The 12,010-nt window shown below is 42.8% G+C and overlaps 2 protein-coding genes across 2 annotated transcripts; one reads left to right on the forward strand and one right to left on the reverse strand.

Annotated features, from left to right (window-relative positions):
- Positions 1–1,637: 1,637 nt before the first annotated feature.
- On the reverse strand, positions 1,638–8,320 carry rnft2 (ring finger protein, transmembrane 2). Its single transcript, XM_084467884.1, has 11 exons — positions 8,245–8,320; positions 7,981–8,055; positions 7,179–7,708; positions 6,849–6,925; positions 6,615–6,715; positions 6,126–6,279; positions 5,786–5,842; positions 3,526–3,675; positions 2,695–2,760; positions 2,047–2,148; positions 1,638–1,902 (listed from the first exon to the last, which is right to left on the reverse strand). Exons 2-11 carry the CDS (start codon positions 8,025–8,027, stop codon positions 1,768–1,770), a joined length of 1,419 nt encoding a protein of 472 aa, XP_084324010.1. The 5' UTR covers positions 8,028–8,055; positions 8,245–8,320; the 3' UTR covers positions 1,638–1,767.
- A 114-nt stretch (positions 8,321–8,434) lies between these two features.
- Positions 8,435–11,394, forward strand: spring1 (SREBF pathway regulator in golgi 1). The gene is made up of 5 exons (XM_084467885.1): positions 8,435–8,998; positions 9,101–9,257; positions 9,764–9,915; positions 10,205–10,318; positions 10,803–11,394. Exons 1-5 carry the CDS (start codon positions 8,903–8,905, stop codon positions 10,884–10,886), a joined length of 603 nt encoding a protein of 200 aa, XP_084324011.1. The 5' UTR covers positions 8,435–8,902; the 3' UTR covers positions 10,887–11,394.
- Positions 11,395–12,010: the final 616 nt, after the last annotated feature.

Below are 12,010 nucleotides of genomic sequence, written 5' to 3' on the forward strand. Positions count from 1 at the left end.
TTCTATAAAAGCAGGAATGCATATTATTTCGCTCATCAAAGCGGTTCGCTCTGTGGCGGCAAAAACTCTGATGTTGACAACTGAAGCCAAGCAACGCTGCTGACGTCTTCGCAAACTGGCTCCGTAGGACACTTTCATAACACGATGATGTCATCCTCCCCTGATGCAAGGAAGGGAAAACTTCACTCTAACTGACCTAATACCTATAATCGTATAATACATCCTTGCACGGAATGGAACGGCGATCACACCTTCGCTGGTCTGGTCTGATCGGAAATCGTATGTGAAGTGTTAATTTATATATTATTTGTATTTATTTTCCAAAGCACTTAATGCACATTTAGCAGACTGCATTAGGTCGTCGTGTTGCATTGCACTCGACTTATTGTAGAGCCCCTGCAAAAAAAAAAAAACATGTACATATATGCAGTCAACCAGAACGTGTCTTGAGTTTATTGTTTACAGTATTGAGTGTTAATTTGGTTGCAAGAGATATTTGTTGTAATTACATAATTGTTTTACGTGCAATTGTTATAGAACAGATAATAATTAGCAGCATATTCTGTACGTTTTGTTCATGGGGAAAAACTTGTGAGTTATGTTCTTCTCCTCCAATTGTGTGTAACGTTGTGTTTATACTCTTTCATAAATATTTCATAAGAAAATTGAGTGAAAAATAAGTAACAGGGTTATCACTCTATACCCTAACAGGGTAATTGGAGGTTTTAAATGAATAATTTATTTCTGTAAATGCTTTTCTATTAAATATTCCTCAACACTCATATTTAACATACATCCTTTATTACATGTTATCAATGTGTGCTTGGTCATGAAGTGAATTTGAAGAAACTGTTGCTATAATTTTTTACTAATTACAAATAACCAAAACGGTTTCAAACAAGAATAAAATCATCAACAGTAGATCTAGTAGATCTAGTAGATCTAGATCCCATCACAACCCAACTTGTGCTGAGGATCCTAAATAACATGATTATATACAGATACAGATAGTATGGATGAACAGCCATAGTTAACCATAATAAAAAGACGTAATTGCATTTATATAGCGCTTTTAGGCATACAAAGCGCTTCTTGTGTGATATGAGACCTCCTCCACTACCAGTGTGTTGCGCGGCAGCCCATTGGTGCCCGAGTGCTCACCACACACTTGCTCTCACAGTGGAGAGGTGAGGAACAAAATCATCCAATTAGAGATCCGGGGATGATTAGGTAGCCATGTGGGATGAGCCTGGGTGGGAATAAGGCCAGGACCCCGGGGCTAGAGAGTGCCGTGGGATCTTTAGTGACCACAGGGGGCCAGACTTCAGTTTACAGTCTCATCGCAAAGTGGTCTTCAGATCTGAAGTGCAATTGACCACGCTAACCTACAGACAGTATATGGAGGATGAAGCAGTGTTTAACCCTAGTCGATCTGGAGGGTAAACATGCTACAGCAGTAGCTAACCCTGGTATATCTGGAGGGTACACCTGCTACAGCAGTAGTTAACCCTAGTATATCTGGAGGGTAAACATGCTACAGCAGTAGCTAACCCTAGTATATCTGGAGGGTAAACATGCTACAGCAGTAGCTAACCCTAGTATATCTGGAGGGTAAACATGCTACAGCAGTAGCTAACCCTAGTAGATCTGGAGGGTAAACATGCTACAGCAGAAGCTAACCCTACTAGATCTGGAGGGTAAACATGCTACAGCAGTAGTTAACCCTAGTAGATCTGAAAGGTAAACATGCTAAAGCAGTAGTTAACCCTAGTAGATCTGGAAGTGGGCTGATGTTGTGCCGTCCTTCCAGCAGCGCAGGCTCTCGATGACGGAGGAGCGACACAGGGGGCATGACCTCTCCCGGTCGAACCAGAGACACAGGCAGTCCTCACAGAAAACATGCTGTAGAGACAGAGATAAATAAATTAAATGTGCAGCTTTGTTATAGTTAATGCTATAGTTGCATAGTAGCTGTTGCTCTTTGCTTCATTGTTTTTATTGATAAGGTATATATTTTATCAGGTATAACGTTAAAAGAGTGTTCACCTGGCACTGAAGCACCAGGGGGTCAGTGAACTCATTCTGACAGATGGAACAGACGTCCCCAGCCTCACCACACTGCTGGCTGCTGGCCCGCACACCAAAACTCTAGCAGGGATTAAGAGCAATGTATATATATATTATATATGTACACACACACACACACACACACACACACACACACACACACACACACACATTGTATTCGCCCTAGAAAGACAGATTATTTTTTGCAGACTTAAGATTAGTCCATCATGGAGACAGTTACAAACATACAGACCAATAAACAAATATAATAAAATGAGTATGTTGCCATGGATACATGGTATATGCCAGTCCAAACAGACAAATTATTCACACACACATTTTGATCAGAATCAGATTTTTTTTTGCCAAGTCAGCAATGAATGGTGACGGTGGGATGGTGCAGAAACACAAGATCTAAAATAACAAACATACCGTAAATAGTATGAGATATTGTCTTCACAACATGTGTCTTTTCTAAATTGATGGTCAAGTAATCACAACTTTTTCTTATTCAAGATTTTGGCCAACACATGCCCAGTTTCGATGCAGTATTTTCATTTGTAAGAATTACAAATATAAATACTTTTAAATTTGAAGTATTTTGGTTTGTCACTCAAGAAATCATACCTGAGCACTGCAGAGGATGACCAAGGCCTTGCGAATAGACGACAGTCGACCACAGATGTCAAAGGACTGCAATCAAGACAACATACTTCAAGTATTAGGACAGCTAGTAGAACACACCTTAAGAAATTGATTACAGTAACGGTAAGCAATGCAGGAATTTCCCATGCTTTTTTTGACTTTGTCACTCAAAATGGCATGTGATTGAAATTAAAAAGTGACCAATAGCATCATCACTGTTTATAAAGGTCAGCCATTGAGGAACCGGCAATGGAGAAAATAAGTAAAACTTGTATATTACTTATTAAGTACCATTATAATAATATTATATAAACATACAAAGAATCAACTGTACACAATTATGGATGACAGTAAACACAAGGGTGGTGACATCTGTGAGGGTAGGATTACAGAGTATGCTACATTAAAATAAATAACATGATCTGCAATAAATGTAAGAAATAAGTGTGTATAAACTCACAGACGGTCTCACATAATAGATATTTAGCTTAAACAACAAGGAGAAAACACAAAATCTTGTCTCGCTCGATATTCACAGTATATTTTCATTTGAGCGCTTTGGTCTTTTGGAATGTGCGTCAACCGTTGCAAAGTTTGTGGTCCGAACAACGCGAATCATCATTCATATGCCTGTATCACACAGATCGCACAGTGCTGTATTGCTATTTCCTACATTAGTGCATACTTTAAGCTCTTTAAGATCAGCAGAATCTGTACGATGAAGTCATTTTGACAAAAGAAGCCAGGGGAGATGTTATGGTGGTTTAATCACCCAGACAGGGTGTACAGGACCTGTGGTTCCGTTTGGTTTACCTTGCACAGGCTGTAGATGATGATGAGCATGGCCCCTAGCAAGTAGCTGGAGGAGGGGTCTTCTCCCATGATGTATTTGTACCACAGCTGGATGGGCAGCAGGGCGCGAAACAGCTGGCTCAGCTCCTCCACCAACAGGTAGAACTTCCCCTTGGAGAGAGACACACACACACACACACACACACACACACACACACACACACGTCAGAATCACTAGGCGTACAAGCTTGCTTAGCAGTATTCCATTTTTTATTGTTTGTTTTCTTTTATCTGCATATTTTATCTTCATCTCTTATTTCAACACATATTGCATGGCTGTTGATGCCTTAAATGCACTAATTAGATGGTCATTAATGTATCCTACTCGTATTTCTCTAATGCGCATAAGTAAAGAAAATACAACTGTGTATGTACAGTAGGTGTGTAAATATTAATCGATTTGTATCGATACAGCCGTATACAGCCAACGATTCGATGCATCCGCAAGAGTGTAGATTATTAAAAAAAGAAAAAAATGAAAAAAATTAATCTTTTTTTTTTCTCAGTGAATAGACTAATTTCCATACTAGACCTGCACAATAAGCACTAAAGTGTGTATAGAATACTGTTTCTGTCTTCTCAATAAAAGGCAAATTATTATTTTGTTGATTTATTTGATAGATATTATATTAATAGATATAATGTAAGAAATATTGAGTTTTGAATCAAATCGAATCATATTGTATCTTGAGGAATTCTGCAGTATCGAGAATAATTTAATCATTGGCTTAAGAAATCGATATTGTATTGAATCGTCATGAAGGCTCAGATTTACGACCTCAGATTTAATGTACAGTACACATTGCTGTTTCACACACGCAAACCACCTAAGAGGAAAAACTATTTCAACATAAATCCAACACTTTTTTCATTCACTTCGTGACTAGTCCAGAGCACAGCAAGTGAGTGTTCCGGGCATAAGAAGAGCTCCAGTTCTTGCAGCTACCTCTCTATCTAGTCAAGTGCAGTGCGGCGATGTTAGCAGCCTAAAACAGTGAGCCCCCCCGCCAACCTGGCAGAGGCCCAGAGCGGCACGCTGTCGCCGCAAGACCCAGGGCTAGGCACCACACTGCACAGGAAACTGGCAGCAGCACACTCCACCTGCTACCTCGTAGCCACCACGTTAAGCCTAGCTCTGCAGGGCCCCAGAAGCCCTCCGCCCCAAATCACTACCTCACACCCAATCCCCATCCCAGGCCCAAAGCCCTCATCTCTTAAGTAGATATCGTTTTTCAACCAAGCCTCTGAATACATTCCACAGACGTACAGTACTTCAGATGAACGTGGACGGTGGAACAACAAACAACAAAAACCAGTGATGCCCAAAACAAACGGAACTCCCGGGTGGCCCCCGGGCGTCCCAGCATGGATAATGACTTCCTGGATGTGCGCTGACAAAGATTAATGACTGCGGGTTAGCAGCTCTAAGCAGACAGGTTGGTAGGAAGGAGGCAGACCGCTTGCTCGAGGGCAATTCATCTTGGTTATTGTGGCTGGTATCCCACAGTGCCCATCACACCCACGCAAAAGTAGCTGTCACGTTTCCACCCTGGACACCAGCCAAGGAGCTGGGGAGGCTTCACAGCCAGACTTAATTGTGGAGCATCCTGCTTATCTGGATTCAGTTCTTTGTGTTGTCGTTTGGTTTGATCCTTTCCTTATTTCCTGCCATGCCGACGCACGCACGCACGCACACACACTGTACGTGACCTGTGGCCGTATGGTGCTACCTTCGTCAGCAGCAAGCAGAGGAAGTGCTGTGGTTTGGGATTTTACACAGGCAATAATGTTATTTCCCTGGAGTGGAAAAGCAACATTTCAGCACCAAAACTAGAACACACACAATGATGAAAATGAATGCTCAACTATAACAATTGAAAGCACACATCTGCATAGCAGCATGGAGAGCATATGTGGATGGGCACGGCACTTGAGAGGAACAAGATGATTTAAGATGTTCAAGATGACAACACCAAAGCCTGGTATGACAAATTAGGTTGTCGTGCTATTGGCTTCTTCTTCACACCGCGTCTGCAGCACTAGTGAGTTCCTGGCCCGATGCGGTAATGAGATGGAAAGGCTGATGCATGACTTCATCTAGCCACTACCTGGAAAAGGAGGGGCAATATATAGGTCTCCCTGCACGTGCGTGTGCGTGTGCGTGTGTGTGTATGCAGGTAATAGTCCAGCTCCAGGGATCAATGACGTTACCACCACAAACCCCCTGGGGGAGGGTGAGCACAGTGCATGCTGGGTGGGTTCTGGAAGGCCCACAGGTCTGTTAACCAGTGGAAGATTTCATCCAAATACTTGATGATTAAACAATGACATTATTGCAGATTTTCTTTTTTGATCGGGAAATGAAAATCTTGGGCTCATTGCAGGAAATTCTCCCTGCCTAGTACAATATTTCAGATTGTTAAAGTTAGCCCTCTAAAAATTATTTTCTTCGTAAGCAAGGTTAACACAAACATTGGGTTTTTGTTTGTTGAGGTCTTGTGGAACAATGGACTTCAGGTGAAATAAACGCAGACAGGATTGTAAAGGTGGAGAACACCTACTCTGGACTTGAAGGCCAGGAAGATCCTGGGCAGGAAGAGGATGAAGCATTTCAGGCTGATGGTGCAGTACTTGAGGACAAAGTCTGTGATGCCCACCACCCAGATCAGATGGAAGAAGTCAAAGCTGTCGATGTTGGGCTTAGCGAAGATCAGGCTGGGGACAAAAACATACATGGGGACTTTTTGTTAGTGGTTGATAATAATAATATTAAAAAGAGCTAAATTATTATTACCGTTATGAAATATATAAAACAAAAATCAGATTCACGCAAATAAATAATAAAACATAGATACAGTGATACTCACAGGACATGAAATGGCAAAAACAGATGCAATCCCTTCATGAAAAATGGAAATGAAAACATAGACAAACAAATAAATACACACCAAAATAAATTACTGAATGAATGACAAAACTTTAAAAGTCTAAACCTAACCCCGACACAAATTAGCAACAACACACAAATTCCTCCTTAACTGCTCAATTACCTGTTGTACAGCTCCTCTTCACTAAATGTATAGTAGAGATACATGATGTTCCCCGTCAGGAATATAATGATCCACAGAGCAACCAACACAGAGCGCTCCTCCTGGAGGGAGAATTGGGCAAATGTTGATTGCAATATGAAGCTTTTTATGAAACATTAGGATGTTTTTAATTAGTAAACTTATCAATTTTGGTGTGCCCAGGTAATGAGCAAGAGATTAGCATTAACACATTACCCGTAATGACACCTGGTGCTTGAATCTGGAATTGGCAAAGGCGAATGTGCTGACCATCCCCACGCATACAGCAATACCTGCCAACAAGAGTGAATGGTTCAAATTACACGAGACCTCACATTGGAACTGAGAACTGTCCAGATTCAGCTGAAATGGTTTTGTGCATAGAAAACAAAAATGTTATAAAATGTATAGGATATTGGAGTCTTTCATATGTTTGTAGTTTTCCTACCTTAAACTAGCGTACTACATATTTGCATTTTGTACATTTTTTGGTATTACATTACTTTTTCTACTAACTGGAGGCTCTTAGGGACCACGGAAGGCTACCTAGCTTATGCTGGAAGCAGACTTTAGCCAGCAGGATGAGGATGAAGGGGAAGCCCCTCTGTAGCCAGGTCACCACGGACTTCAACTCTGAGAGGGCCGGCGCCGGCGTGGACTGCTCCTCCGCCTGGCCACCCTCCTCCCGGCCGGAGCCATGCCTCTCAGGGCCAGCCGACGCCGCGGCCTGCTGCAGCAGGGACGAGGTCCGGTGTTGTAGCGGCTGCTGGTGGTGGAAGTGGTGGTGGAAGTGGTGGGGCTGCGGCGGGCGGGGAACCATGTAAGAGCCGCCGTCTGAGCGGTGTGGGGCACCGCCGTCCTCCCGTGAGGAGGTGGTCATCTGGATGAAGACGTCCGGGGGGGAGCCCAGGACCAGGCTGGCGGCCTGGAAGGGGGCAGCGGACACGGAGCTGGTGGGGACGCCCACCAGACCAGAGAAGAGCTGCTGGGGGGAGACGGGGGAGTCGGGCTTCAGACAGTCGAACACACAACCCTCGTCCAGGCTGCTCTCTGATCCCAGGGTCTGGCTACGGCTCCTGTGTAGGATTAGAAGGGAGGGATATAAAAATGTGCATTTTGTCTGATTGGGAGACAAAATGCTATAACGTATATTATTCTGTATAACCTATAAAAATAGTGGCCCTACAATAAGGAAAGGCTTCATTGTTTTGAAAGGACATTTGCGAACGTGTCTATATACTCGCTGCATACTCGCTGTTGCAGGTGCACCTGCACTCAGGTCTAGAAAACGGGTTGACATTGAGAGAAAAACACCTGCACATAGATAGCCGGCTAAGACCGTCCCCACCTTTCACCGGGCATGCCATCCGTGTTGCTGCTGTGTCTTCTCTGCATGACACGCTCATCACCCCATGAGACAATGCTGAGGAAGATACAGAAGCTGTTGTTAACATCATCACTTTGTAAGGCCTGTAAGGCAAGCTCCCCGGCGGTCATGCTTTGTCCAATTTCGTGCAAAATACACCACAACGTAAACATTATCATTAAACGAGTGTTTTAGCTAGCCAAAAATCAATGCATTGAAGCTCAAATCAAATGTTTCATACGTTACCTAGGGCTTTCTTGTTTTATTTTATTAAGCTAAGAAAAGTGTTTCGTCTTCATAGAGAAATAAACGACGGGCTCGTTTTCCTGTAGGACGATTACGTTTACGTGACGACACGCCTCCCACATGTCTTCAACCAATCAGTGTGTCCTCCACACACGACCATTTCCGCGTTGGTATCGTTTGTTGTGATGGCTCGTCCCAGTAACGATTGACCGTAACGGCCTGATGTGTACTGCGTCCGAGAGAGATTAACCTGCTTTATGCTGCGAGATGTAATAACACTGACTCGTCTTTGAAATATCCTTCAGTTTGTGTTTGACGCCTTCAGCTCCATTAGAGAAGCTAGCTGGTGCTAACTAATAGCTAGCTGGCTAACAAAGCAGCTGTCGTCCGACGTCTTCTTGGTGGTCTGATGAGGGATCGTTACGATACTTGCATTGTATCCTAGTTGTGTGGTTTAGCTTCTCATTTTAACATGGGTTAGCTGACGTCGCTTGGAGAATAGAAAGTATATTCTTCCGTGTGGAGTTAATCCAAGTTCCACCTGCCAAACTTGGTCATACAGGATTATTTGTGGTTCACATCACATTGATCATCGTATATTCAGGGCCCCAGTAGTACAGTTCTCCCTGCTCCTGGTGCCTCTTGCCAGGGCCATGTCATGATGGTGCTCCGCCGGCTGCTGAGGAGACGCTGGGTCCTGGGGGTGGTGTTCGGGCTGTCCCTCATTTACTTCATCACCAGTACCCTCAAACAGGTACAGCACATACTTTATACATGTTGTATAGAATAGAATTGACTCAACAAAATGAATACGTAAATAGATTAAACGTTGTTCATTTTTCTCTGTATTTTGCAGGAAGAGAGAACCATTCGAGACCGCACCCTCTTGGAAGTGAGGGACTTGGACCACCGCATTCCCTGGAAGATCCGTTTCAACTTGGGCAACAGCAGCCGTCAGATGACCCAATGTAGGAACTCCATCCAGGGCAAAGCCCTGCTGACAGACGAGCTTGGTGAGCACATCACACCAGCAGCACACCACTGAGTAGCGCTGTGTAACGATCAGGCTCCATTCGGAGGTTCAGAAGTGTGTGTGTGTGTGTGTGTGTGTGTGTGTGTGTGTGTGTGTGTGTGTGTGTGTGTGTGTGTGTGTGTGTGTGTGTGTGTGTGTGTGTGTGTGTGTGTGTGTGTGCACGCGCTATAAAGGTTGTTTTTATTATAATGTACAGTTCAAAACTATCTACTCATCAAGACTGTTTCTTCTGCCACTTTTTACAGTTAATTTATGATGGACTAGTTAAGAAGGTTTGCATAGGTTGTTTCTACAATATCACTAGACGTCACTGAATTAGGGACTTTTGGTGGACTTTTCATTCAATTTCTCAATGAAAACCATGGCAGTACCCGACTGCTGGACAAATGTGCAGAAGTAAACCCCACGAGACTCTCACGTCGTATATGTGTTACCTGTCCGGACCGTATCTGCTCATGTTTATCTATCTGGCGTCCTGTGCTGCAGGCTACGTGTGCGAGAGGAAGGACCTGCTGGTGAACGGCTGCTGTAACGTCAACGCTCCGAGCTCCAGGCAGTACATCTGCAAGAGCTGCTTGGCCAACGGCTGCTGCGACATCTACGAGTACTGCGTGTCCTGCTGCCTGCAGCCCGACAAGGTGACCAAACCAAAACTGCTGAAGGAGCCGCTTTCACTATATCTGCAGTATCACACTTGTGGTGTAGTTGCGTTTTTGCATATCTGTTGAGGTTCACGCTGGAAATGTATTGATGACCGGGATAAAAGGTTGAGCAGCATGGTATACTTAAAAAGGAATGAACACATATATGTATAGATAACTGGGATAAGAGGTTGATAAGCATGATTTGTTGCAGAGGAATGAACCTCAGAAATTAAGAATGAATTGAATTCTGCTCATATTCCCACTTTTATCTGTTTGTTTTTAGCAACCGCTCCTCGAGCGTTTCCTGAACCGAGCCGCGGAGGGCTTTCAGAATCTCTTCACTGCTGTGGAGGACCACTTTGAGCTGTGCTTGGCTAAGTGTAGGACCTCCTCACAAGTACGTATCATGGTGCGAAGCCCAGCATACACCAACGTGTTGGGAATTTACGCGTCCAAAGTAGACTAGAGTCCTATTTGAACCCAGGCGTTGAAAAACACAGCAACCCTCCATTCGCACTTTGAGAAAGAAGTGATTGTAGTCCTTGTTTGTGTCGCATATAATTTGGGCTTCAGAGAAGAGGAAAACCTAGAAATAAGTAAGACTATTGAGTATTGTACTTAACGTCTGCAAACATAGATTGCTTGTCCTTCAGTTTTCATTTCATTCACCACAGTGAGCTTTGGTTTTACACACCGTGATGTCAGGAGATGTGTTGATCATTCATCAACGCATGTCTGGCCTTACCTGCACGCTGCTTTGAGGGTGACCAGACCTTTTACATTAAGGACATTCAAATATAAAAGCCATTTAAGCTGCGTGTCACTTTCAGTAGTGGATACTGGATCAAAGATAACCGTATATGTGACCTTCTGTGTTGCAGAGTGTTCAACATGAAAACACCTACCGAAACCCTCAGGCAAAGTACTGCTATGGAGAAAGTCCTCCAGAACTTCTTCCTATATGAGTCTGTTTAGGGCCGAGAACCGGTGGACCTAGATATTGCCCATGTGGGACTCCTTATCCAAAATACATCTCAACAACATCAACAAACGGAGCGCCATCCATTTCAGTGTTGGATTACAACCCACCCAGAGAGCCATCCACCTAAAAATAGCCTTGCATTGAAGAGCTACTTCAAAATCTTGAATTATACTTACACTTCATAAGTGCGTAGAAGGCAACATAAATTCATCTGTGATGATTGACAGGTCTTCAAAGCGGGCAGCTCATCCGTTTCCATTTTCAAGCAGGCCTCATTATAAGATGTTTTTTATTTTGGGACATTTTTTATCCAAAATTGTGTCATCACTTATGTGTGTATGGTATCGCATGCTTATGGAATAACTATTTAACAGCTAATGTGAATGTAATTGTCTCTTAATTTATGCAGTGTTTTCACAGATCTTTTGTACACAAATAAAGTAAAGCCATTCATTATTGTAATAAATATATTGAATTTGACAAAATGTAAACATTTTGTTTTGTAGTTGATGCCAGTATTAATCTGACAGCAATAAATGACATTTCGATGGATGACCTGTTTCAGTTTTCATATCGATTCCATTTTATTTTCTCTTGAATCTTTAATATTGTTTCCAAGATATAGTATTCAGATGGATGAACTAAATTAATGGGTATCGGATGATCCATCAAAGCACACAATACAGCCAATTAATTTTGCACAGGTGTGTGCTGTATTTGTCTGATTATTATCAAGTTATGGGATGTGATGCATTGAAGGCAATGCACGCAATACATTTACATATACCTGTGGAGATCTTGTCCCAGACTAATATTCATTTGGATAGTCACATTTGGGTATCTGCTTTTGTATCACTAGTGCAGTGCCCCGCTTCTGCAAAGAGCGCCGTCGTATTTTCTGTTAATAAACCTAAATATATGTTTATTAATATTAGGTGTGTGTCCAAATAAGTAGACACTGCACTTCATCGCAATACACAAGTGTGAAATAGATCAGATGAATGGTTGTACAGATATGCAAAGGACATTCATAGAGAGATGACCTGTATATATTGTTATTGTTGTTTTTGTTGGGATATGCAGTGATATAATCAAATCAAGGACATG

Source organism: Micromesistius poutassou (genome assembly GCF_964030765.1).
Source record: "Micromesistius poutassou genome assembly, chromosome: 5".
Taxonomy (NCBI): domain Eukaryota; kingdom Metazoa; phylum Chordata; class Actinopteri; order Gadiformes; family Gadidae; genus Micromesistius; species Micromesistius poutassou.

What these genes read in the sequence shown, in the direction of transcription:
- spring1 (XM_084467885.1), top strand. Translation starts at nt 8,903, where the DNA reads ATGATGGTGCTCCGCCGGCTGCTGAGGAGACGCTGGGTCCTGGGGGTG. An exon ending in CCTGCTGACAGACGAGCTTG is followed by an intron (nt 9,258 to 9,763) that starts GTGAGCACATCA and finishes CCTGTGCTGCAG; the next exon opens with GCTACGTGTGCGAGAGGAAG. An exon ending in AGTGTAGGACCTCCTCACAA is followed by an intron (nt 10,319 to 10,802) that starts GTACGTATCATG and finishes TCTGTGTTGCAG; the next exon opens with AGTGTTCAACATGAAAACAC.
- rnft2 (XM_084467884.1), bottom strand. Translation starts at nt 8,027, where the DNA reads ATGCAGAGAAGACACAGCAGCAACACGGATGGCATGCCCGGTGAAAG. An exon ending in CTGCTTCCAGCATAAGCTAG is followed by an intron (nt 6,926 to 7,178) that starts GTAGCCTTCCGT and finishes TCTTGTTGGCAG; the next exon opens with GTATTGCTGTATGCGTGGGG. An exon ending in TGCTCACCCTCCCCCAGGGG is followed by an intron (nt 3,676 to 5,785) that starts GTTTGTGGTGGT and finishes TCTCTCTCCAAG; the next exon opens with GGGAAGTTCTACCTGTTGGT.